Raw genomic sequence first — 27,109 nt, 5'->3', positions numbered from 1 at the left:
TCAAAAAGTGTTGCGGAGGATGAGAACATCAGGCATGGACACATCATTTTCCTAATTTTTCTTCATTATTATTATACATGAATATTCAGTAAATATTTTTTCTGTCATCTAAAGTAGTCTAGCAAAACATCCATTTATTTTTTTTCTTAATATTTTTGTGTTAATTTGATTAAATTACAACATATCGCATGTTCAATCACAGCCGGACACATTGCGGTAATGAGAATTTCAGCAGAAAATGAGATAAAATTTACAATTATAAATTCTTATGTTGAAATCACACATTGTGCAAGGTAGAACACAGTATTGTGTTAATTCTGATGCTTTTTAATGTTACTATATTACACATTTTAAAGCTAAAATCATTAGTGCCGTGGTGTTTCAATGGTTTCGTGAGAATCACCCTACTATGGAAGTTAATGGGGTCCACGAACGGTTTAGTTACAAACATTTCTCAAAATAATGATGGTTAAAAATTACATTTTTTTTTTTACTAAAAATGGTTTTGCCAAAAAACATGGTTATTACCAAAAAAAAAGGGAATACAATTTATTTTATTTTATTTATGAAAATGCTATTTTTTTCTTATAGCGACATAGATCATGTGTGTTTTGTAAACATGTATATGTGTGAGGGAGGTTTGCTGTGTCAGGCAGAGAAGGGACTGAGTAAACTATGCGTGTGTATGTGTTTTAAGGATGATACTGATGTCATCTGTAGTCATGAAGCTTCACCATCCACAGTGCTGATCTGTACTGCTGTCTTCTGAGCCCAAGCATGAACTTATCCACTTATTCACACTGGCAGGCCTGGGCGGTGGAGGTCAAAGGTCAAACAGACTGATATAAGACAGTGGGATATGAGAGCCTGTGTTTAAGAGAGAACAATGAAGTGTTTCGCTGTCCAACACCTCCCACATTAATTTCTGCAGGCTGCCCTGATCTGTCAGCCAATCAGTTTAGACTTTATTAGAGAACAGGAAGTGAAGCTCAGAGAGTCTGATTACACAGATTGTGATTATGAACACACTATACAGTATGTGTTTAACAAAGTAACAGTGTAGATTACTGCGTGATAAGCAGAGTTTAGTGACCTTGCTATAGACTGGTTTGTACAGAACTTGGTGCTGGTTTAGTGTTGCACTTTTAAAGATGTTTTTAAGAAGAATGTTAAGGGCAATATTTTCCAAATGATGCATTCCTTCCCAGATATCTCAGCATTGTAACCTTGCCTTATAGAGACATTTCCATTTTTCTTCTTCCTATCATTTTACGCTTAACGTAAAATGCACTGTACGAATACACTGACATAGTAACAAAGCACCTAAATATTTGTGCTTTCTGATTGTATTCATCTGGTTCAATGTATTGACAATGTGAAACACACCAGTATATTGTAACATATTGTAACCTCATCAAAACGTTTCAGTAAATCAGCCTTTAAGTATGAAATGCTGCTGGTACAGTATGTGCAAAGCCCAGCTGCTGTACTGAATAAACTGACAGAATGTCCCACACAGCAGAGGACGACTGAGGGAAATAAAGTGGTTTGGATGGTTAGCTCTTGATGTCTGTCATATGTTTGGCATGTATCATACTTCATTCTGGTTCCACTGTGTGTGAATCTTTCAGTTTATGAAAAAATAGCAAACCATAATTTCAGTGAAATGTTCTCTATGCACGTTTTGGATGGGAGCGTATACAGTATGTGTTTAGATGCTCTTGTTAATCAGTAAATTTTGAGTCTGGTCCTTAATTCTGATAGCCATGGTTTAATCATGATACATTCACTATTGTATATTTGGGTGCATTTATGCTATATATTTTGTCAGTTTGTGTTCCCTGGAATCAAACCTGGTTGTTAAAGATATTACTAAACAATAGTGTTGTATTGTTATAAATGTATAAAATGTTCATTAATTAAAAAACAATATTCTCAAGAGAATAGGCTTTATGCCCAGCTGCACTACTTCCTGAACTTCAGCCAGCTCCTTGTTTCCTGTCTGCCATTATTGGACAAACTGATTAATCCAAATGTGTCTGATTTTTGTTGTTGTGACTACTGAGGTCAGGCACACCTGGATTAATCAGTTTGTTTGTGACTACTGAGGTCAGGCACACCTGGATTAATCAGTTTGTCCAATAATGGCAGACAGGAAACAAGGAGCTGGCTGAAGTTCAGGAAGTAGTGCAGCTGGGCCTATCATGTTGCAGAAACAATTAGATTAGAAAAATAAAAAGTGATGAAAAACATTCATTTGAAGTTTTGTTTATACTGTAAAGTTCATACTAATATCTGGTATCAATTGATAACTTAAAGAACACCTATTTCATTGCTAAAACCAACGTTATTTTGTGAATTTGATATAATACAATGTGTTCGCGTGGTTTATGGTTAAAAAAACACATAATTTTCCACATACCATACATTTTTGTAGTTCCAGATTTCCCTCTCTTCCTGAAACGCACAGATTTGAAAAGCTCTGTGTCCCTGATTGGCCAGCTAATCTATACGTTGTGATTGGCCTGAATACCTCTGACATTAGAAGGAAATGTGACGCTCCTTACCATGTTTGAAAGATTCGGTCACAATGCAATGCTAACAGGAGTTAACTTATAAGGCTGTGAGTCCAAGTGGGAGGAGTTATGATAATGTCGGTCTTGTCTACATCACCAATTCCAGGAAGTAAACTGTTGCCTACAATCCATATGTTTGTTGTAGTCCAAGAAAAGAGATTTACAATGGAGATGATAACTTGCGTCATCGTTTACGTTTGGGTATGTACTTTTTGCATATCGTTAACATGTACTAATACACACTTACACACCAAAAAAAAACGTGAATTGGACAATAGGTGCTTTTTAATATTTTTTGGCTAATAAATATAGATATTTAAAGATATGCAAAAGGTACAAACCCCAAAGTAAACGATGACGCAAGTTATCTTCTCCAACGTAAATCTCTTTTCTTGGACTACAACAAACACATGGATTGTAAGCAACAGTTTACTTCCTTGGATTGGTGATGTAGACAAGACCGACATTATCATAATTCCTCCCGCCTGTGAATTAACTCCTTTCAGCATTGCATTGTGCGCGAATCTTTCAAACATGGTAAGGAGCGTCACATTTCCAGCTGACGTAAGAGGTATTCAGTCCAATCACAACATACAGATTAGCTGGCCAATCAGGGATACAGAGCTTTTCAAATTGATGAGTTTTGTACAAAAGCCTTGCGTTTCAGGAAGAGAGGGAAATCTGGAGCTACAAAAATGTACGGTATATGGTATGTGTTTAATAAACCATGCGAACACATAGTATAATACCAAATACACAAAATAACATTGTTTTTAGCAATGAAATAGGTTCTCTTTAAATATTGCCGACTACATTAGCCTACCTGTTAGGGCCATGAGGTCACATCAAATCAATACATTTCTTTATAACAGTAAAGACAAGAAGAGCAAATGTTTTACTATCCTCACATATCCAGCTTTCTTGACAGATTTTCTCTTGTTTTTTTTCTCTGTCGCTCCCTTCAGGTCAGAAGACTGACTACTGTCTTGCCAGGTAAGAGTTCTGATAAGCAAATTTAACAGACCTGAACGCACAAAGCCTTCATTTAGCACACATGCACTATTTACAGATGAATATCTTGTCTAGACATATTCATCTTTAATTCACTTCTCCTAATTTTTTATTATACAGTTATAAGGCTATATTGAAATGGAAAGACAAAAGTAGAATAGTCAAAAAATATCAACTATAATGAAAGCCTGGCTGTATTTGTGTGTGCTGTGTGTTTTTAATGCCAGTGTATTAAAATAGGACCCTATACTGGAGGGTAATTTCTACTGGTCTAATGGCCACAGGCGGTTTGTGGATTGAATATGAAGGAAAATAAGGGCAATTTGAAGGGAAAATAATCTAACGTTGTGACAGAGCTCTCTCTCTCTTTCTCTCTCTCTCTCCCTTAGCGGTCGGAGGGACTCTAGTGTGCGGAAACAGGTAATTACCTCCTCACATTGGGACAGCTGTGTGTATGAATGTGTATATATTTGCTTGTAATCTCGTACCATGTGTACGCATGTTCATCTCCATGTATCTCTTGAAGATAATTGGTACAAAGAATGCTGATCAGTTCAGTCTCAGATCTGTAACTTCTCTCTGTTTACAATATGCAGTCACTTTCCTGGCAGTGCCACCCTACAATCATTTTGCACATACAGTGGAATAAACTTGCGAACTAAGCCGTTGGGATAAATTTAGCATGCAGCGTCTTACCACCTAAACCCAGCTCAGTCGCACTGCATCCCCTTCAAAGTCCAATACAATGTCCTTATCGCCCCCTAGTGATGAATAGGAATATAAAACATGATCCCCAGTGGATTATTTACCACAAAGATAACTTTTACTTGGTAATCTGAGAAACAACTTGATCAATTTCACATAATTTAATTTAAATTAATAATAAAACAACCCCGCAATGCTGTACACTTGGCCTACATAATTTAAGTGTGCATTTGATTGACTAAAGTATAAGGCCATTTTTTGTCTTTTGTACAATGTCACCCTAATAACAGCAGGGGTGTATATATTAGTCTTAACCGGAGTCTGTAAGCGTGACCTCATCGCAGTCAAGTTCATGCTAGACGTGGCCCAAATTCCGCTTGGCTTAGCCATTTCCTGTTCACCCAAATAAACAAAAGAAAGCTATGGGGAGAAGCTGTCTCCTAGCAACCGTTGCCCCATTCCTCCGTGGCTCAAACTGTGCTGTTTTTTATCCCTCCTAAATTCTGTTTGATGCCAGCTTCTCTTTGCAAATTGTAATATTATTTAAATCCTAAACGTAGAAACAGAAACACTTGTTTAGAAAGGTTTCCTGTGCTGTTAAATGTCCAGAGAGACCCTTCCCCCAACCATTCGACCAGACCTGCATATTTTCCTCATTTTTTGTGTGCTTTTTTTGCTCTCCTAGGAGTCCAGCCAAATCATTCCCCTCATGGTGGAGAGTTGTATTCGCTTCATCAGTCGACACGGTGAGCTCTCTCACTTTCCTTATTTTTGCCAAAGGCATTATTGCACTGCCGCTCTCTCTCTTTCTCTCTCTCTCTCTCTCTCTCTGGTCTTTTGTGCTGAAATGAACAAAATGCGTTAATTTCTCTATCATTTCTGCTTCTTCTATTTATAAACCCTCAACACATTTTTATGATTTTATATTTATACCATTTTAAAAACTATAATTCTGGTTCTTGATTTTGATTTTGATTGGCATCTGGCAGACGCTTATTCATAGTGATTTTCAAGATATACATTTTATTAGTAAGTGTGTTCCCTGAGATTAAACCTACAACCTTTTGTGCTGCTAATGCAGTGGGCTTTGTGCCCGGCTGCGCTGCTTCCTGGGCTTCGGCCGGCTCCTTGTTTCCTGTCTGCCATTATTGGACAAACTGATTAATCCAGGTGTGCCTGACCTCAGTAGTCACAACAACAATTATCAGACACATCTGGATTAATTAGTTTGTCCAATAATGGCAGACAGGAAACAAGGAGCTGGCTGAAGTTCAGGAAGTAGTGCAGCTGGGCATAAAGCCTATTGATCTACACCATTAATGGGTTACACAATGTAGCATAGTCTTTTGTAACGTATGGCTTAAAATGTTATACAGAAAGTTATGGGTGGAAGCAAAAAAGTCCTGCTTTCATATATGTACCTTTAAAGGCAAATAAGCTGCAGCCCTCACTCCCTTACCAACAGACAGTGAGCGCTTTTGGTTAAAAATAGATCTGATTCCTGTGAATACAGTCTGAGACAATAGTATCTTCAACTGCATTAGTGCTACAGAGTAGAAACACACGTAGAAAAGCTTTTGGATAAAAATAACCTGTCAGCCGTGACCATGAGTGGGGCTTTATCAGTGTGATGTCACATTAACAAGAGATTTAAAACGGCATGTCAAATGAGACTGCTTTGGTTTAAAGGGACCCTCCACTTTTTTTTAAATATGCTCACTTCCAGCTCCCCTAGAGTTGATTTTTACCGTTTTGGAATCCATTCAGCTAATCTCGGAGTCTGTTGGTACCAATTTTAGCATAGCTTAGCATAATCCATTGAGTCTGATTGGACCGTTGGCATCGCGCTACAAATATAACCAAAGAGTTTTGATATTTTTCCTATTTAAAACTTGACTCTTCTGTAGTTACATCGTGTACTTAGACCGATGGAAAATTAAAATATTTTCTAGGCGATATGGCTAGGAGCTATACTCTCAGTCTGGCATTATAATCAAGGACTTAACTGTAACATGTAACATGGCTGCAGCAGGCGCAATGATATTACGCAGGGCCTGAAAATAGTCCCCTGCTATTAAATGTAACCAAGAGACTATTTTTGGGCAGTGCGTAATATCACTACGCCTGCTGCAGCCATGTTACAGCATCAAAGTCCTTGATTATTACGCCAGAATGAGAGTATAGTTCCTAGCCATATCGGCCTAGAAAATCGCAACTTTTGGTAAATGGATTGCATTTATATAGCGCTTTCAACAGGCTCATGGCCATCCAAAGCGCTTTACAAGTTCGACTCACATTCATCCATTCACTCATTCATTCATACACCGACGGCAGTGTCAGCCATGCAAGGCGCCATCCAGCTCATCGCCATCCAACATTTAATTTTCCGTCGGTCTTAGTACACGATGTAACTACAGAAGAGTCAAGTTTTTAAAAGGATAAATATCGAAACTATTTGGTTATTTTTGTTGCGTGATGCTAATGGTCTAATCAGATTCAATGGATTATGCTAAGCTATGATAAAAGTGGTAGCGCCAGATCCTGAGATCGGCTGAATGGATTCCAAAATTATAAAAATCCAATGTTTAACTCTAGGGGAGCTGGAAAATGAGCATATTTTCAAAAAAAAAGTGGAGTGTCTCTTTAATGGGGATTATAAAAGGAGGAGGATGGATTTGTTTTATTGTGAGTTGTTCTGTTCACACTAATGATGCACGGTTCTGGGGGTTTTTTCCAACCCGCAATCCCACTTTTATGAATTTATTTGACCCGCCCTGCACCACTGTTATCTATTTTTACAACCGGCCCTGCACCTGCGACCATTAAGCAGACAATGTAATGTAAATGAAAACAGGCTTTATTTCAGCCTTAAAGTGCTTGGAAACAGACATTAGATTACATCACAACTATTTCTAAGAACCGTTCCCAAACATTCGATTTAGCAGCTTGACCTTCTTTTCTTTTAATGAAGTAAATTCCCAACCTTAATTCCTCCCACACCTCGTCTTCCATCTTCACTTTGATTTCTCCATTTGTTTTGTTTTGTTGTGGCTGGCGGCGGGAGCTGCTTGGTGCTTTCGTGACACGAGGCCAAAGGTTTGGGGATTTCACGCAAGTTGTGTTGCAGTGTAAACCTAAGTACTGTAAATCTTATCAAAGAACCTAATAAAATATTTAATATATGTATGTATGCTATAGGCTTTATATTGTTTTTAATGACCCACCCCGCAAAAAATATGGTGACTATTTCTCAACCCGCCTCCCAACCCGAAACGACCCGTGCATCACTAGTTCACACACATGTATGTCCAAACCTTGTAAAAGTGATTTTGCTAAATATGTGTCTGTTATGTTCTGTGTGTCCATAATGTTGTGTTTGTCGATATAGGTCTCCATCACGAGGGAATATTTAGGGTGTCTGGCTCCCAGGTGGAAGTCAATGATATAAAAAACGCCTTTGAGAGAGGTGAGTCAATCTGGACCTGAATCCTCTTCCTGTGTTATTGTCTTTTCTCTGTTAGCCCTTCATTAATGGCTCAGTCATTGTCTTCTGCATCTATTTTAAGTATGTGATGATTCTTCCCTTTGTGTCTCAGGTGAGGACCCGCTGGCTGGGGATCAGAATGACCATGAGATGGACTCTATCGCTGGAGTTTTAAAGCTCTATTTCAGAGGTCTGGAGCACGCCCTCTTTCCTAAGGAAGTCTTCCATGATCTCATGTCCTGTGTCTGTGAGTATCCGCTTATTTCTTACACCCACGTAACACGTACTCATCCAGGCTTACCGTATTAGACAATGGAGTAAACGACAACTTTTTCATGTTGTTTTTTCAGCCATGGAGAACCTTCAGGACAGAGCTGTCCACATCCGGAAAGTCCTGCTGTCGCTACCCACCAACACCCTGGTTATCATGAGATACTTGTTCGCTTTCCTCAACCAGTAAGTGCCATTGATCAAAGCTCATCTGGAATTTTTTTTTTCTGTTGGGTGGTGATATACTTTTTCCACTAAAATCATTTGGTCTTGTTTATCTGTGATTTCCACTCAAGAGCAGATATCACCCCCACAAGGGCTGTTAAAGTGTCTAAAAATAAACTTTTTGTCATCATTTACTCCTTTACGTCATTTCAAATTCATTTAGATCTGATTTTTATAGATCTACTAAAGTATGTAGGAGCTTTGTATGAAGAACAGACTGAACATTTTGCCCTTTACCACAACTTACAAATCTCTTTTGCACATTCAGTTTTATTATTATTAAGGCACATTGAAGTAGGTTTACTGCCATATGTTTTGTAACCAATTGCAATGTAGCTACGACAGAGGGGAACATTTTCTATAAATAAATGTTATTTTCCAGTGATTTACTATAGCTAAGCTCCTTGTCCACAAACAGCTTTAAACTTAAGTTTTATAAGACCTTTTACTACAAACTAAAAAATTTCAATCCTAAAAGAGAAGATTGGACCAAACCCAACAGCACTGAACCCCTTAAATCCATTTCCTTCATATCCCTGTCACTTTTTTCCACCTTGTGGTCCTTTTGAAAGACCCTCCAGACCACAACATGATCTTAGCTTCAGGGGTGTCTGGTTTTCCCAAACTGACTGAACCTTCTCCAGTTCTCGTATAACAGCCAGAAAGTGGAAGTGAGTGAGAAACCAAGTGTGTGTGGGTATGTTGTTACCCCATTAGCGCTTCCATGACAGACGTTTGTAGTTCTCAGTGAATGGCCTCTCTGTTTGCCCTATGGCTGTTACATCTTTTCTCCTATAAAAGTCAAAGGAGGTGCCAGGATGGGTCTTTGAAGAACTGCTGGTCTTGCTAATTCAAGTTTAGAGATGTGCATGCTTACAAATATACTGTATGGTGGCATGAAGAAGAGGTATCACTTGGATGGTAGACAAGACAGAGAGAGAGAAAGAAAAAATGATGTGAATGAAGTGGGTAATTGGAGAGCCCTCTGCAGTCGTATCTGTCTGGGAAAGACAGCTCACATAAATTTGGTTTGGAGTCTCTCCACGTTGAAGTTTATGAGACCAAACTGTTCTTACCCCAATTCCCCACCCCACCAAACACCACCTCTTTTTCACCGCCAAACACATAGAAATAAGAACATATTTTCTTGATTTATGGACACATATAAGCAGATAAAATGGGCATCCTGTGGAGTAAGATCATTTATAAGTGTGTTACAAGCATGTGTATGAGAACGGACGACTTTAGATTCATGATAGATGAACTGTCAGAAGGAAGTGTAGATAGAGCTTCAGTCTGGAGCTCAGTCTGGTTTTCACATTAGTACACTAGGAGCTGGTCTGTCCACGAGATGATCACATGATCAGGATTTATTTGAACACGTCATAGGACTATTTTGTTAACCTTTTAATGGGGAATCCATAAAGAAGGAAATCCTGCTGGTATCACCAATTAGTCACACGTGCCGTCTGCTCTGTTTATGCATTTAAAGTGCTAATCTTAAAGCTCACGCAACATACGCTGTTTCTGCATTTCTGATGTTAATCTGGAGTACCTATATAGTAGTATTACATCCTTTATATTTCCGAAGAGTCTTTAGTTTAATCAAATTTATAAAATAAAGATTAGCTTTACCGTACGAAAAAAACGAAGAAGGAGGAGTTACTACCGCAGGAGGAGCGAGTACGAGTCATGCAACACTGTACAACACAGTTTAACTTATGATTCACTACATGTTCGTGTCATTTATATAATATGCATGCGCCTATTTCCAACATAAGACAGAAGTCTTACTTACCGCATGCAACGCATGACCCGGTTGGGAAAATCCAGCGCATCAAACACACACAAAACTCCGCTGCTACCCCGGATAATAAACTATATCCATTGTTTTAATAAGGCTGGATGTCTTCTCCTTACATCCAAAAACACACTTCTTCTTTCGTGCCATTGTTGAGTTTCAAAATAAAACAAAGCTGTCGCTTGATGTGATGTTTGCAAGTTCTAGCGTCTCCCGCTGATTGACGGGTGGGCGGGGTTTTCTGGGGGAAGTGCCCATATAAATAAGTGATACGTACCCCTGAAACGTCAGCTGGACCCGTAATCGAAGAAAACTTTCCGAAACTTGTACGAACCCTGGAAAAGTGCATTCGGCACAGAAATGCTCTGTAACACGCCCAACGGCTTTTTTGACGCTTTGCCTACGTTTAGCATGAGGCAACAACTCTATAACTGTGTTAATAAGTCAGAATGCTTGAAATACAATTGAATCACCCCTTTAAAGCTCTGACTTTGTACTGGAACTATGCAGCATTACCTCACCACTGTGAACCACATCAATTGTGTCTGGATATACACCCATAGTGCTTTTATGCATTTTTAATTAATTTTTAATTGCCATAATTTATTGCAAATGTATCAAGTTATGTAAATAAACCAGCAGCATTTCATGGACATTAAATGTGTACATTACATTACATTTGTGCACATTTTTTGTTTTTGAAGAAACCTACCCATATTTGAGAGGTGATTAAAAGTGAACAATAAAAATAGGATTTTTTGTTTAAAAGCAGACGGTCTTTTACTTCTTTTGATCAGTGGCGGCTCGTGACTGCTTTTCCGAGGGGCGCAAATTCAAAATATGTGTTCGGAGTGTCATGTGTGTTGTTCGTGTTTTCAAAATATGTGTTTGTTGCGTCACGTGAACCATGTGCATCACATGTTTTGTCAAAATAAGTGCCTGCTGCACACGTGTTTATAAAACAGTTGATGATAAAAGAGACGCTCACGTTCACAAAATACACGCAAGACACTCCATTAACAGTAAACTCTGAATACGCATGAGATTATGCGAGTATCTGGCAAACACAAGCGTCTATTTTGTCATAAACCCTTTAGACGCATCTGCAGCAGGCACGTGATGCCCATAGGTTCACTCGATGCGCAAATTACGAACCACACACATGACAGGCTACATACATGTTGTGACGAACTTCGCATAGTGCACCCTCGAAAAAAGAAGTCACCGGCCGCCACTGCTTTTGATTTATTGTATCTTTATATATTTAAAGAGAACATTAAACTTTTGTGAAAATCAGAATAAATGCTGCCGCTGACTGGCAACTAAAAAAATGACGGCGAGGAGAGAGTTAAACACAAATATTTGCACTGAAATTTTGCTTTATTTATACTTATTCATTTTTGTCATTTTCTATGTTATGATTTCTGTATTTCTGTAATTTGTCTAGAGACTACGGATGTAAATTAGCCCTGTGGCTATAATCCGGCATGTTTACATCTGTTGCTTCAATGCAGATGTTCATCAATGTGCATTTTCCCTGTCAAATAAATAAATAAGGGGCACAAAACTGTTGTGAATTTGCATCTGTGTGTTTATCAAATTAACCATAATTTGTTTTTTCTTTGTTTGTTCACCCTTTCTGTAGTCTGTCACAGTACAGTGATGATAACATGATGGACCCCTACAACCTGGCCATCTGTTTCGGCCCCACACTCATGTCTGTACCCGAAGGCCACGACCAAGTGTCTTGCCAGGCACATGTGAACGAGCTCATCAAAACCATCATTATCCATCATGAAAGTATTTTCCCTGGGCCCCGTGACCTGGAGGGACCCATCTACGAGCGCGTAGGAGCCACTGAAGAATACTGGTGAGTTTACAAGCAAATGTGGTTAAAGAATCAATAAAAAGCTAAAAATGAGGGTCATTATTTTTGTATTTTGGATGCACGTTATATTGCAACAGATGCTTAGAAGTGCAAAAATAAGCAGAGGTTAGATGATGGATGTGGCTTCATAAAGATAAAAGAAAATTTTAAAGCCCAACAGGAAGTTGGTCTTCAAGATCTATAGAGGGCTTTTTAAAGTTTATGTCCTGCACATTTTGTGCTCATTGAAGCATAATTTTGGTGGGTGAAGTTACAGATACGTTGCTGACCCCCAGAGTGTGTCAGCAGGTGACCTAGACTCCCAGATGTCACGGTAAACACAACCAGAAGCATGGCAGACAGCCAGTCTCGTAAAACATTATCATAAAGTCTGTATTTTTATTTAAAGTGATTATCCTCTCTGCTAAAGGCCAAGTGTTAATGGAATCCTCTCCTACAGCTGGACATGAAAGAGGAAATGACTTCAGACTGCGGTGTAACAGAAAACAGAAAGCGTGTTAAGATCAGGTTTGACTCGGAGATAAAGACTACTGCACTGGCTTATTGCACATGGTGGTCATTGTCAGGATTTGGATCACACAATTAAGAGGTTGAGCCTATGAAATAAGGGCTTATAGTTTCCAGAGGGTTTAAAGGGATAGTTCCCCAAAATAGAAAATTCTGTCATCATTTACTTACCATTAAGTTGTTATAAACCTAAATAAATTTCTTTGTTCTGAACACTAAGGAGGATATTTTGAGTAGATATGCACCGATATGAAATTTTTCCACCGATAGTCGATTATTTAGACTGATACCAATAACAATACCAATAGTTTGGTGCTTATATTAAAGGTGGGGTGCATGATCTCTGAAAGCCAATGTTGACATTTTAAATCACCTAAACAAACACGCCCCTACCCCAATAGAATCTGGAACTTCTTTTGATAGACCTGCCCCACACATACGCAACCCAGGCATCGATGTCGGTTAGTAGACACGCCCCTTAAGGTACATTCACATTATAAGCGACTAGCTGGAGCAGAGCGACGCAATGTCATTGATTTCAATGGAAGCTCGGCGGCATCCGGCGACAGGATCAACACTGACCTGACCGTTGGTGGCTGGATGGGCGTGTCCAGTCGCGCGACAATGTTAAGAAATGTTTAACTTTATGCAAATTATGCGCAACTTTCGGGAGCGACTACCAATGAGAACGAAGCAGTGGAGTCCACGTCATCTGTCTCTAGCCAGTAACTGGAGTGGACATTAAGGGCTAATTATAGTTGTGTCCTACAGCGTAGCCACGACGGCGTAGGTTCCGCTTCAGTTTTCATTTATACTTTTGCGTCATCGTCCACATCGAAGTGCAAACACACGCGCAGACCACTGGTAGGCAGTATCCATGCGTGTAACCACAGTAGCAGCGCGATCGTCAAAGAAGAAGAAGGTTGGCAAGTAACCCACAAACGAAGAAGAAACAGCAACTTGTTGTGTATGATTTGAGAAGACCAGCAATGATGGAAGTAAATAAACAGCGACTTTTGTTGCAGTTTGAGTTAAATCACTCCTCAACTTGGCTCATCTTTGTTTTCACAGTCGCCAACAGAAATACGTATGAGGCAGTTTTTTTACCTGACGGGAGGGGTTCTGGTGGACCAATCACATCGCTTGCGGTCCGCGTAGAACTGACGCGCTGTTAAAAATTTCGCAAGGTGCACGTCAGGCTACGCAGAGCTACGCACAGGCTACGGATAACCTACGGCATAGAGTTTACGCTCGACTATAAATCGGGCTTTACTCATTTGTTTATGACAACCAGATATAGAAACGCCTCTTTTGAAAGAGACAAGCGACACACAGCGACAAAGTCACTTATAATGTGAATGTACCTTTACTGCTGACTGGCTACAAGTATGTTTTGGTAGTCGGTAAGACTCCCTTTTCCAAAGTGTTTTTCAAAAATCATGCACCCCGCCTTTAACTTGAATTAACTAGATTCTGAAAATTACATTTTTGAATGTTATTCAATGAACATAAATATTGAACATAAAACTAGTGATATTTCTTTACATTTTCTATACACAGAGTTGCATTTCCTGTTCTCTTTTGATTGACAGTATATAATGGCCATGAAGCCTATAGTGTAAAAATTACTTTTATAGACCAATACAGATTATTTGCTGATATCGGTCCATCTCTTATTTTGAGTGTTTTTGAGCCCCACTGACTTTGACATGAAAGGGACATTCCACTTTTTTTGAAAATATGCTCATTTTCCAGCTCCCCTAGAGTTAAACATTAGATTTATACCGTTTGGAATCCATTCAGCCAATCTCCGGGTCTGGCGGTAGCACTTTTAGCATAACTTAGCACAATCCATTGAATCTGATTAGACCATTAGCATCGCGCTAAAAATTAACCAAAGAGTTTCAATATTTTTTCTATTTAAAACTTGACTCTTCTGTAGTTACATCGTGTACTAAGACCAACGGAAAATTAAACGTTGCAATTTTTCTAGGCAGATATGGCTAAGAACTAAACTCTCATTCTTGCGTAATAATCAAGGACTTTGCTGCTGTAACATGGCTGCAGCAGGCGTAGTGATATTACACAGCAGCCGAAAATAGTCCCCTGCTATTGAAAGTAACCAAGGGGACTATTTTCGGGCAGTGCGTAATATCACTGCGCCTGCTGCAGCCATGTCACATCCGCAAAGTCCCTGACCATTACGCCAGAATGAGCATATAGTTCCTAGCCATATCTGCCTAGAAAATTGAAACTTTTAATTTTCCTTAGTACACAATATAACTACAGAAGAGTCAAGTTTTAAATAGGAAAAATATTAAAACTCTTTGGTTATTTTTTAGAGTGATGCTAATGGTCTAATCAGATTCAATTGATTGTGCTAAGCTATGCTAAAAGTGCTAGTGCCAGACTCGGAGATCAGCTGAATGGATTTCAAAACGGTAAGAGTCAAATGTTTAACTCTATAAGAGCTGGAAAATGAGCATATTTTCAAAAAAAGTGGAGTGTCCCTTTATTGTAGATTTTTTTCTTACTATGGAAGTCAATGGTGCTCCTGTTTTCTTGCTTTATTATAAATATCATCCTTTGTGTGTTTAGCAGATCAAAGAAATTTATACACGTTTGGAACAACTTGTGGGTGTGTAAATAATGACTGAATATTACTGTTTGGGTAAACTATCCCTTTAAAGCCTCTGAAAACCTTAAGCCCTCATTTCACAGACTCAACCTTTTAATTTTGTGATCCAAACAATCCTTACAATGACAACCATGTGCCATAAACCAGAGTAATAGTCTTTATCTTCCAGTCAAACCTGATCTAGAATTTGAGAGCCTGATAGCAACAATAGTTAAAGGAACAATATGTAAGAAATGTATTAATTAATCATAAAATGGCCCTGATATGTCACTAGACATTTAATTTCAAATACTTATATCACTGACAACAGTGTTCTGGCCAGGATATTGTCATTTTAAAAGTGGAGTTGCAGCCCTCAACTGATGTATAAGTTGTCATTTTGTGTATTCGCCACCAGCTGTGTGATTGCAGAACCATTTTTGGCCACAAGTTTTGTGATTACAATACCGGATTAGGCCACAATACTACATACTGTTCCCTTAAAGAGGAAAACTTTATTTTTTAGCCTAGACATTCAAAAACTGTGTTGTGTAGTTAGCACGAGTAAAGTGCTCAGCTGAATCAACACAGCAATGTTGGGTTATACTAACAAAGTCAATTGTTACTTTAAAGATAGCTCATCCATAAATAAAAAATCTGCCTCATGTCTTCCAAACCCATATGAATGTGAATGTGTTTTCTTTGGTGCAGTATCGCTATCGCTTTTTTTGTGTACGTTTCAATGTTTAATACTTCGAGCAGAATGATGTGGCAATGATTTGACAGAGGCATTTCTCGGTCTCTGGGGAAGATGTTAGAAAACACGATGACTTCTGACCTCTCCGAGCACAAGCTCATCTGCTTGAGGGTACAGAAGCCACGAGGATCGTTTTACCTTAAGAGTTCAGATCAAAGCTGGACACTCACTCAGAGTGACAGGAGGATTGTGGGATTTTCTGCACCAATCTGTCATTTTAAAGATGTTTCAAACACACGCACATGTTTATCCACACTTCATAGCAATTTGCCGTCCAGTGAGACACAAAGGTTTACTGCAAAGTGGCCACACTTGGTGAAAACCGGCCTGACAACGTCTCATCACGCACACCGTGCAGACCGTATCCCAGAGTTCCTTCTGTCTAATGAAACTAATCTTTTCATTAGCCCAGGCTTCATGCGAGCCAGTTGTCTCTGTTAAAAGCCAAGTATTGCAGACGGCCAAAGTCAAGCTCGCAGTTACTTGATTATCCTCTTGTTGTGTTATGAGAAAAAGGCTTTTATTGGTATAGTGGTGACAGTAAATTTTTGCATGACTGCTCGATCAGGTTGTTTTATACTAACTAACTTAATACTAGGGTATTAGAGCCTCTCTAGTCTTGTGAATTGCAAAACAGGGCTGTTATCAGCACTAAGCCTTGTTTGGTAAAGAGCCATTTTACTGTGCATTAGTGCAGTAGATTCAGGCCACATTGGATTCCCTGTGAGAGCGGATTCAGTTCAGTGTCAGGAGGAGAGCGTAAGGTTTAGCTTTGATCCTCATATCTGTGTTTTACTTCCTGTTTCGCTTCAAGGAAACACGAACATGATGTTTTAGCTCTAAAAAGGGAGACAGAGAGAGTGACTTAATCATAACATACTCAGAGAGAGTGACTTAGTCATAACAATTTCTCAGAAATGACCTACAAAGCTGTTTTATTGGGAAATATATTATAATATCTTATGCTATAGTGTTCATGGAGCTCAACTGGTAGAGCATTGTGTTCGCAGGGCCAAGGTCATGGGTTTGAGTCCCAGATTACACACATACTGATATACAGTAAATGCTTAGCTTGAATGCACTGTAAGTCACTTTGGATAAAACTGTCTTGTCAAAAATGTAAATGTTAAAGGAATAGTCCATTTTCTTTAGAAAAGATCCAGATAATTTACTTACCACCATGTCATCCAAAATGTTGATGTCTTTCTTTGTTCAGTTGGGAAGAAATCATGTTTTTTGAGGAAAACATTCCAGGATTTTTCTCATTTTAACAATTAACAGTTTTAATGCAGTTTAAAATTGCAGTTTCAAAGAATTCTAAACGATCCCAAATGAGGCAAAGGGGTCCCATCCAGCGAAACAATTGTCATTTTTGGCAAGAAAAATAAAAAATATGCACTTTTAAACCACAACTTGTCGTCTTCTTCCGTGCGTGTGACGTGCCAGCGCGACCTCACGCGATATGTCATCACGTCGGGAGGTCACGGATGACGTATGCGAAACTACGCCCCAGTGTTTACAAGTGTGGAGAAAGAGGACCGTTCTGACATTGTTGTTGTCAAATGATACTAATTAATGTCTTTGTGTCAGTTTATTGTTAAAAATGGTCTGCAAATGTGCGTTTCATATATGTAACACGTGACCTTTCCACGTTATTACGCAATTACGTGAGGTCGCGCTGGCGAGTCACAGGACCGGAGATAGACGAGAAGTTGTGGTTTAAAAGTGCATATTTTTTATTTTTCTTGCCAAAAATGACAATTGTTTCGCTAGATAAGACCCTTATGTCTCGTTTGGAATCGTTTAGAGTCCTTTGAAACTGCAATTTTAAACTGCATTAAAACTGTTAAGTGTTGGGGTCCATTAAAGTCCATTAGAATGAGAGGAATCCTGGAATGTTTTCCTCAAAAAACATAGTTTCTTCTCGACTGAACAAAGAAGGACATCAACAGTTTGAATGACATGGTGGTGAGTAAATTAAAGAAACCTACCCATATTTGAGAGGAGATAAAAAAAAGAAAGTATAGGATAAACGTTTTTTGGGGGTTTGTTTTTCATTTGATATATTGTAGGTTTATGTATTTAAAGAAGGACGTTTTCTGGAAGGCATTAAACTTTCGTGAAAATCATAAGAAAATGCTGACTTGGTAAAGAGTTAAGGAGGAGAGGAGATTTGCGTTTGTAATTGAAGAATATGAGGGCACATTAATAAAAAAAAATAATGAAGCTTACAGATAAGTCATTTGTAAAAAGTAAAAAAGTTTTTAATTTCAATTTCATTGTGACTTTAATGTTATATCTTGTCTCACTATACATAACTAGTTTAAGTACTAGTATAGTCAATATTTATTATACTATTTTCCAGCTTTTCAAAGATGTTGAGCTGTTGAATATAGATTTAGATTTTGATCTGTTTACATATTTACTAAGAAAACCTGTAAAGGAGGATTTCTACTGATCTACTGCATATTTCTTGCTCTCGATTCCACAGTGATATTCCACACATTGAGCCCCCTCTAGTGGATGAACCTGCACCTGACACCCCATCTGAAATAAACAACAGTGACGATGGTGAGTCAAAATGGACCAATGAGAACACCACACTAACACACATACACAAATCTATTAGACTGTAACCTACGTCACGCACTGTTGCCCGGCTTAAGGTGTCTTGTATCTTGTATTAATTTGGAAAACTTTGTTTTACCCTCTCTTGTGCCCCCGCTGCAGTTCCATCCCTGTTTTGAACCGTGTGCCTCTAACCTGCCTGGCTTCCCATGCAATAACCTTTCCTTCCCTTTTGCTCTCTTCCCTCGCTCTCTCCATCTTGCGCTGTCTCTATCTTTTCATGTACCTGAATAGTAAAGTCAGGGACATTGAACGTTTCAGACTCTGACCCCATCGAGGCCATCGCACGTTTCGACTACTCCGGACGCACCAACCGTGAGCTGTCCTTTAAGAAGGGAGCATCTCTGCTGCTGTATCACAGAGCGTCTGAGGACTGGTGGGAGGGGCGCCATAACGGCACAGAAGGACTGGTGCCGCACCAGTACATAGTTGTGCAGGAAATGTAAGCTGTCAGTTTAGATACTACCACAATTTTTAAGTTTCCTAATAAAGATTTATTTACTTTGCATAAATTGTAGAGATGTCTGTGAGATTATACTGTAATTGTATGTAAAATGTGTTTGGTAGGCCGGATGGGTTTCCAGGCAGAGGAAGTCCCAAAGGAGACGTGGAAGCATCCAACGATGCCGCAGAAGAAAAGGTGTCCACCAGAGCCAGTGCTAGCTCACCCATCGGAGGCCATGTGGCTGATATCTACCTAGCCAACCTCAACAAGTAAGGCATTTAGCTTGAGCTTTCACCATACGGATACATTTTATACAAATTTTAATCACATAATTCATATTATACCATTTTCCATCCATCTCAGGTTGAGGAAACGTCCAGAAGCGGCCAGCGTCCGTCGGACGTTCCGTACGGTGGATGGTTTGGGAGAGGGCTCTTCTGGAGCAGCAGGTGGTTTGAAGACCTCCTCCATCCCTGCAGGCGGACCGTCCAAAGAGGTGACAGACAAGCGCCCGGTCAGCGCTCACAGCGTCCTGAACTCCATCACCCGGCACTCATCTCTGAAGACTAAAGTAGATGGGCCTCAGCTCCGTAAAACTGCACCTGCAGGACGATCCAAGAGTTTCAGCAACCACAGACCAACTGTAGACCCAGAAGTTATAGCTCAGGTGGAGCACAGCTCACAGGTAATACTTATTAAATGAGTAAATAAAAAATGGACATAATAGAAGAATTGTTATTTCAATAATTATGTGAGAAAAAAAACAAGGAATAATACAAGACGTATAACTAGTACAGTTACGGAAATTATTGTCAGGGACAAAGGTCAGAAATATAGTTTAGGGCAGGGGTCTCTGACCTTTTTGTGAGCAAGTGATATCACAATGGATAAAACAATCTGTAGGGCTACTTTTTTGATATTGTCTACTCAAAACTTTTTCTTTTACTTTTTGATATGTTTTATCATTGTTTAAAAGAAGCCAAAATAAAAATGCAATCATAATAAACTAACCAGAACAGGCCTTAAATAGTAGCCAATCTGATAGGAGACATCTGATACTGTCTCTTGCCTGTTTATAAAGGTGCTGCAGCTCCCCCTTGTGTTTTTGGAGAGATGTGCAATCATTATGGTGATCTGAAATCATTGCGGTGATGTCAAACAAATTAGACGATTATTTAATCATTATGACAGCCCTACTTGAAAGTGTAAAAACAAGAATAACTTTATAATATGATACATTTTAAAATATGTGATCCTGGACCACAAAGCCAGTCATAAGTGGCACAAGTATATTTAACGCAATTGCCAACAATACATTTTATGGGTACTTTCATGGGCAATATCATTGCATAAAAGAAGCCAAGCTAATATAAAAATATGTAATAAATAAATATAAAAAATGTAGGGTATTAATAGAATGTGCTTGGGCGGGCAACTCACAGACTCTGGCAACCTGGTGCATGTTGAGGGTTATTAGGGGTTATTAGACATTATACAACAGTTCTTTCTGGTTCTCGAATCTGATTGGCTAAGAGCCATACGATATTGTACTGATAACGGCACAGTAACCGCTTCACCTTTCGTATCATTCCGCCACCTAGTGAATGGAGGTCCTAAACAGGCTCATCTCTGAATGAAAAAAACACAGACGCGCTGTTTTTAAACACTCTCCGTGTGTCTCATTAGTTTGCTAGCTCATAAATTGTGAATCCCCAATCGGAAGTTATTATTCCGTCTAAGATCAGCACTCTTGGATGTTACGTTAAAGTTAATGGGAGTAATGTCACATCGTGTGGACGATTAACACTTGGAAAGAGGAATATAAACTCGTTTTTTTCTGGAGCTATATCTCTTATCAGAACGCGAAAACACAGTGGAACTGCAGGTAAGCACCGCAGCTTTTAAATGTGGACATTGATCATTTACTTTATCGTGACCTGACTATTAAAACATGTTATGAGATATCGCCACTGATATATTAATAAGCAGCATGCAAAAACATCTCTCTGACACTTATAAAAAAAAATTTATATAGTACTGACAAGAACAAAGTTTAATAATAATAATCGAGTGCTCGTATCATGTTAAGAATAAATGAGAAAGCAATAGTAACGTTATACAAGTATAGTTTTATTAACTTTTACCTCGCGCCAAAACAATAACAACACAAAAGACACTAAATATGAATAAAAAAACAAGTAATAGTTTGATCATGACACCAAATCCTGCTGATTTGATCTCATTTTGATGATCATAAACAAACAAGGCCAATATCAGAGCCAGGGAATCCCTGTCAGAGATGTAGCCCAGAGAGGGCGGTGGTCAGCGGGGCGAGTGAACACTGACGTCCGCTCATGCTTTGGTACTCATACGTACCGAATCTCACTAAGAAAACTTTCAAACAGGCGCTATCTTTACTAATCGACTGTAGATTAAAATATAATACATATATATTCTCGACTGAACTAATCTTAAAACTACACTTTGTGACCAAGAAATTGTAATATTTAAAAACAGCGAATCCGTCCATTGAGTAAATATGAGATTCAAAGCAGCCGAAAGTTTTACCTGTCATTCTGGCCGCCCTCAAATCCGTGGCGGAAGAAGTAGTTCTCAAACAAAGAGGCTTTTAAAATTACTCCGTTGTTGTTTTCTAGTTTTTGTTTTTCAAACGGGTGCCGTCGAACTGTCGTATAAAAGCAATATCGCTCTCGGAGTCGTGTGATATAGCTCTATATCATCACGGCTGTGATTAGGCCAGAGGCACGAGGCCGTAGGCCGTAGAGCTATATCACACTCCTACTCGAGCGATATTGCTTAAGTACATATTATATGTTGAACATTTCTTTTTTTGTTGTTGTTGTAAATGTACATTTTAAATTATATTTCGGTTTTATCTTCTACTTTAATATTTTTAGCACAATCTAATATAAGTCTAGTGTGATACAGTTTATGGAGTTTGTCATATTTTTTAAATTGAGATTTATACATCATCTGAAAGCTGAATAAATAAGCTTTCCATTGATGTATTTGGTATTTCCATTGAATAGTTTGCTAGGATAGGACAATATTTGGCTGAGATACTATTTAAAGTAATCTGGAATTTGGGGGTCCAAAAAATCGAAATATTGAGAAAATCGCCTTTAAAGGTGCAGTGTGTAACATTTAATAAGGATCTCTTGACAGAAATGCAGTATAATCTACATAACTATATTATCAGCGGTATATAAAGACCTTACATAATGAACTGTTAGATGTTTTTATCTACATACACAGCGTGTCCCGTTACATGGAAGTCGCCATTTTGTGCCGCCATGTTTCTACGGTAGCCGTAAACAGACAAACTGCATTTTGGCACTACTGTATTTTGCCTTAAACAACAACATCTTTGTCATGTGGCAGCTGTCGTAGCTTCTCTATGCGTTTCAGTGAACGGTGAACTGAGCCGTTGGTTGCAATTCACAATCTCACTGATAGATGCCGCTAAAATCTACACACTGCACCTTTAAAGTTGTCCAAATGAAGTCCTTACTAACACATATTACTAATGATAAAATAATTTGTGATATATTTATGATAGGAAATTTACTAAATATATTCATGGGACATATCCTAATATTTTTTTGCAAACAAAATCTATAATTTTGACCCATGAAATATATTGTTGGCTATTGCTTTAAATATATACTCGTTCCACTTATGACTGGTTTTGTGGTCCAGGATCACATATTTTAAAATGTATCATATTATAAAGTTATTCTAGTAATATTCTTGTTTGTACACTTTCAAGTAGGGCTGTCACAATGATTAAATAATCGTCTCGATTGTTTGACCTCATCGCAATGATTTCAGATCACCACAATGATTGCACATCTCTTTAAAAAACACAAGGGGGAGCTGCAGCACCTGTATAAACAGGCACGAGACAGTATCAGATGTCTCCTATCAGATTGGCTACTATTTAAGGCCTGTTCTGGTCAGATTATTCTGATTGCATTTTTATTTTTAGTTATTTTCAGACACTTTATTGTGTTTATTTCTTATGAAGAATTTTCTGTTTTTGAAATATCAATTACTGTGAAAATTATTTAATGAACAAACATAAAACATTTGAGAATTAAATGTCAATGCAATAAAACAGACAATTAATCGTCACAATCGTCAAAATGTATTAGACAATTAACCGCCAGCCAAATTTTATAATCGTTACAGCCCCAAGCCCTGTTAAATGGCTACTCAATAAAATGACTGCTCAGGCAAATTGTTATCATTTTATGCCAACTACTTTATTAGTATTTTACTCCATGTTACACTGGAGTTCTTACACTGGCTTAAGACAATTTCCTCTCAGAGTCTGTTAACATACTGCCACAAAAGTGCTGAGTTCTCTATAAGAGCTTATGTGCTGTAAGTGTCTTATTTATCGTCCTTTGAGCTGTAATTTCATGGTTGAATAAAGATGCAGGATCGATCCAGGCTTTGTAATTGAGTTGGAAGATCTGCAGACGAGGCGCCCTGAAAGTGGACATCTCACACCATTCAGCAACTCATTATCAAACCTGTTGAGATTGTAGATTTTACACAGAAAATCAGATATCAAATGTATTGTGCAATTCTAAAAAAATTTTTTTGGCTACTCATCTGTCTTGATCTAAGCTAAGCATCACCTTGCATTTAGTTTGTTTGTGAAGTATCTCATTAAAACAGACTACACTCTGTATTGAACTCCTTTCTTTTATTTCTCTCTGTCTCACAGGACATTGAGGCCACCATGAACACGGCTATAAGCGAGCTGCGAGAGCTGGAAAGACAGAGCAACGTCAAACACACTCCTGATGTCGTGCTCGACACTTTGGAGCAGTTGAAGAGCGGCGGGGCGTCTGAACCATCCAGTCCGCTTCACTCTCGCCTGCTCCGTGACACCGATTCCTCCCAACATCCTCTACAGCGCAGCGCCAGCTCGGCCAGCGACATGCCCTCCACCTTTCGGCCCAGCAGGAGCAGCGGATCCAAGAGCCCATTGTCCATGTCGGCCTCGGGTCTCTCTCCTTCCGGTTCCACTTTTAGAGATGTCAAGCCCCCTGCCACTAAGCCCAAGCCTGTAGTCTTCCCGAAGAGCGGATCTGGGGGGGGTAGTCCGGCGATGGGTTCCCCGACTACCACCATACCTCCGACTCCGCCGCCCCCTCCACCACCCACTGACAAGTCCTGCCCGGTCTAAAAGGTTTATAACATCCACCCTGAGCCACGTTTGCTTTCTTAGTAATTACAAAAAGACGACTTTTTTCTGGATCTTTATTCTTAATGGACAACTTGTGCGATTGAGCAACATATAGTGTGTGTGGAACTGATATGCACATGTGTTTTAGTTTGGATTGAGACATCACCAATAACTATTTTCTAATCTTGAGTTTTTCCCCGTATGCGTAGACTGACAAACTTTGAGGACGAGTGAGCAGTGTCATTCCCTAAAATTCCAGCATGGACTGTTTATTCCCAATTAAACTCCTGGACAGAAAAGACTGAAATTGCGATTTGAAATTGTATGTGGTTTCTCGCACATACAACTCGTGGTTTATCCGTCACTCTCGTGATCGTATCTCCTCATTTTTTGTCAGTTAATATCTCTCTATTAATACCAGCGTAATTGATCAGATATTTTATGTGTATATTCTGTATGTACAACAACCATAATGTTGTTCAACCAATAATTACTATTTACAATTCATTGATCACGGTAATGCGCTGTAATTCACATTGGCGCAGAGCAGCTGGTAAAACGCTGGTTTTAAGTACAGTAGTTGCTAAGTAACATATATGTACTGTATGAATGCTGTAGCCTATACCACTGCTGATCCTCTCTACACGAGACTACAAATACGAGGGTCAATGCAAATTGACGTTGCATGGGCAACATCTTTGCATGAGACCTGCCAGCCTAAACCTGCAAGTTTTCATGGAAAACTCACTAATGCTTTCCCTGCAAACGGAGTCAAAAGCACTTCTCGAAAGCCTAACACGTCTTTGTATCGTAGTTTTATATCAGTCATCACATAACTGTGCTAAAATGGGGTGTCTTTTGTATACGTTAAATAATCATGATTGTAACTGGAAAAATGTCTAAAATGAGGAATGTCCTGTTAACCACACAAGCACAAATTTATTTGTTCATTCCCTACATATAAAAAATAATAAAAAAGGAAAAATCAATTTTATCGCATTTTCTTAGGTCATTTTCCAGCCCTGGGTCTGTATCATGGGTAATATGTATCGGTATGTATGTTGTACGTATGTATATTATGAATCTCAGCAGCAGATTTTAAGCTTTTAAAAAAAAGGGAAAAACATCAGAGGTTTTAAATATGGCTTGGCATTCGGTAACCGGTCATTCTTTTGTTTACTGTAACTGAGGAAAAGTGTGGAAAAAAGTAATTTAGCCTCTTTATGGTCTGACAATCTAATAAGTCCTTCACTGAGTGTCTGTCCGGCATCCAAGAGCTAAATTTCTCCTTACACGGTCTGCCTGTTTATGCCTTCAACAGATCGGATCTCCCTCAGTGAGGCCTTTATGAGATCTGAAAAAAATGAGCTGAGGTGGTTTGTGAATCTGACTTCAGTAGCCTGCTTCAATTTGAAGCGTTTCTTCAATCTATAAGCTCTGGTATGTACAGTATTACATGCATGGGTGACTGTGACTTTATCCGGGAAAATACCGACGGATAGACCGAGCTGAGGCATTTTTTTTTGTATTTTAATGAACGTCTTAAGGAAATTTACCTGATGTGTTATTTTCTGAACTGTTTAATGTGATGTCGTGTTGCGTTCTGAATAAAGTCTTAACTGGTGGTTACATATGTTCATATGTGTGTTAAATGATTGAAAGTAATCTGTGTGTATTGTTCCTGATACCTCATAAAGGCAACTGGAAACTGTTTTATTGGAGATTTTATGTGAGTGGGACTTTAACATGCAAAGTCTCTCTTTTATTTTACAAAAAATAAAATGCTGTTGGCGGATGCCTCTGTTTACACGCATTTTTATTTTATTTTAAATCAGTCACTTGAATATGTTTGTGAACATATTGAGGTTGATTTTCTTTGTTTTGTAATCATGACTATTGTTAAAATGTAATTCCTGTCAAGGTTAAGCAAGACTGTAAATTGAATTGTCTTGTCGAATATATTTATAGTTGTCGATTTGGGTATCTGGTAGCAGGAAAACCTGTGTTCAGATGTACTTTGTATATATATAGTGTACATTACAGAGGTACATTCATTTCCTTTTTTCTTTTCTGATTTTGTTTGTGGGTTTTTGTTTGGTACAATATTGTACAGTTACAGCAATAGTAGTTGCCACTCAAATATACAATATATAATTCCACGTGTAGTTCTTGTAGTAAACATTTTTAAATAAAAATTGCTTGCAATTCATGCCTCTTATTTAATTTAAAACAGTTGAGTCATGGCCTACATATACAAATGTTTATCTCTGATTTCAATAACATCTATACATTTATCTGCCATTTAACATTTATTGACAATCTTCTTTATCGAACTCCTCCTACACTGTAGCAATGTTGCATCAACAAAAAGTTATCGAAAGCTTTTGGAGTGACCAAAATGTATAATGTGTCAATGAACCACAAGCTGACCTCAGCTCAGCACCACCTACAGACCCTAAGAAATTAAATAAAAGGTTATAACTTTTAAATACGTTATCCTAACATTATTACATTTCTCTCTTTCGATTTCTTGGGCCATGCTAAGTGGTAGCCTACTTTTCGTTGTCTGAGGTTCCTTGGTCAGCCTTGGGAGTTCGCCATTTAAAGGTGTAGTGTGTAATTTTTAGAAGGATCTCTTGACAGAAATGCAAAATAATATACAAAACTATATTATCAGGGGTGTATAAAGAACTTTTTATAATGAACCATTATGTTTTTATTACCTTAGAATGAAACGTTTTTATCTACATACACAGAGGGTCCCCTTACATGGAAGTCGCCATTTTGTGCCGCCATGTTTCTACAGAAGCCCTTAATGGACAAACTTTTTTACAAAGTTGTCTCCGACGATGACATGTTTTTCCAGTGGTGGCTACCATAGTTTCTCTATGCGTTTCAAAAGCAAGGGGTGAGCAGTGGACTGAGCCGTTGGTTCCAATTCACAACCTCACCACTAGATGCCGCTAAAATTTAC

At 38.6% G+C, this 27,109-nt stretch overlaps 1 protein-coding gene across 4 annotated transcripts in view; it reads left to right on the top strand.

Moving 5' to 3' along the window:
- Nucleotides 1-26,344, top strand: part of srgap2 (SLIT-ROBO Rho GTPase activating protein 2) — a 132,872-nt gene extending 106,528 nt beyond the window's left edge. For 3 of the 4 annotated variants that reach the window (XM_055184779.2, XM_055184782.2, XM_055184780.2), the window contains 12 exons: nt 3,542-3,569; nt 3,977-4,007; nt 4,978-5,038; nt 7,681-7,758; nt 7,889-8,023; nt 8,127-8,232; nt 11,718-11,942; nt 18,333-18,412; nt 18,704-18,911; nt 19,037-19,183; nt 19,278-19,599; nt 23,671-26,344. In XM_055184779.2, the coding sequence (XP_055040754.1) occupies nt 3,542-3,569; nt 3,977-4,007; nt 4,978-5,038; nt 7,681-7,758; nt 7,889-8,023; nt 8,127-8,232; nt 11,718-11,942; nt 18,333-18,412; nt 18,704-18,911; nt 19,037-19,183; nt 19,278-19,599; nt 23,671-24,135 (1,886 nt within the window). In that variant the 3' untranslated portion in view covers nt 24,136-26,344. The remainder of the gene's footprint in view (nt 1-3,541; nt 3,570-3,976; nt 4,008-4,977; nt 5,039-7,680; nt 7,759-7,888; nt 8,024-8,126; nt 8,233-11,717; nt 11,943-18,332; nt 18,413-18,703; nt 18,912-19,036; nt 19,184-19,277; nt 19,600-23,670) is intronic. The other variant, XM_055184781.2, reaches the window with a different exon arrangement.
- Nucleotides 26,345-27,109: the final 765 nt, after the last annotated feature.

The sequence above is a fragment of the Misgurnus anguillicaudatus genome, chromosome 14, assembly GCF_027580225.2.
Source record: "Misgurnus anguillicaudatus chromosome 14, ASM2758022v2, whole genome shotgun sequence".
Lineage (NCBI taxonomy): Eukaryota > Metazoa > Chordata > Actinopteri > Cypriniformes > Cobitidae > Misgurnus > Misgurnus anguillicaudatus.
Note: the sequence above shows the minus strand (reverse complement) of the source record. Positions and strands in the feature narration are given on the sequence as shown.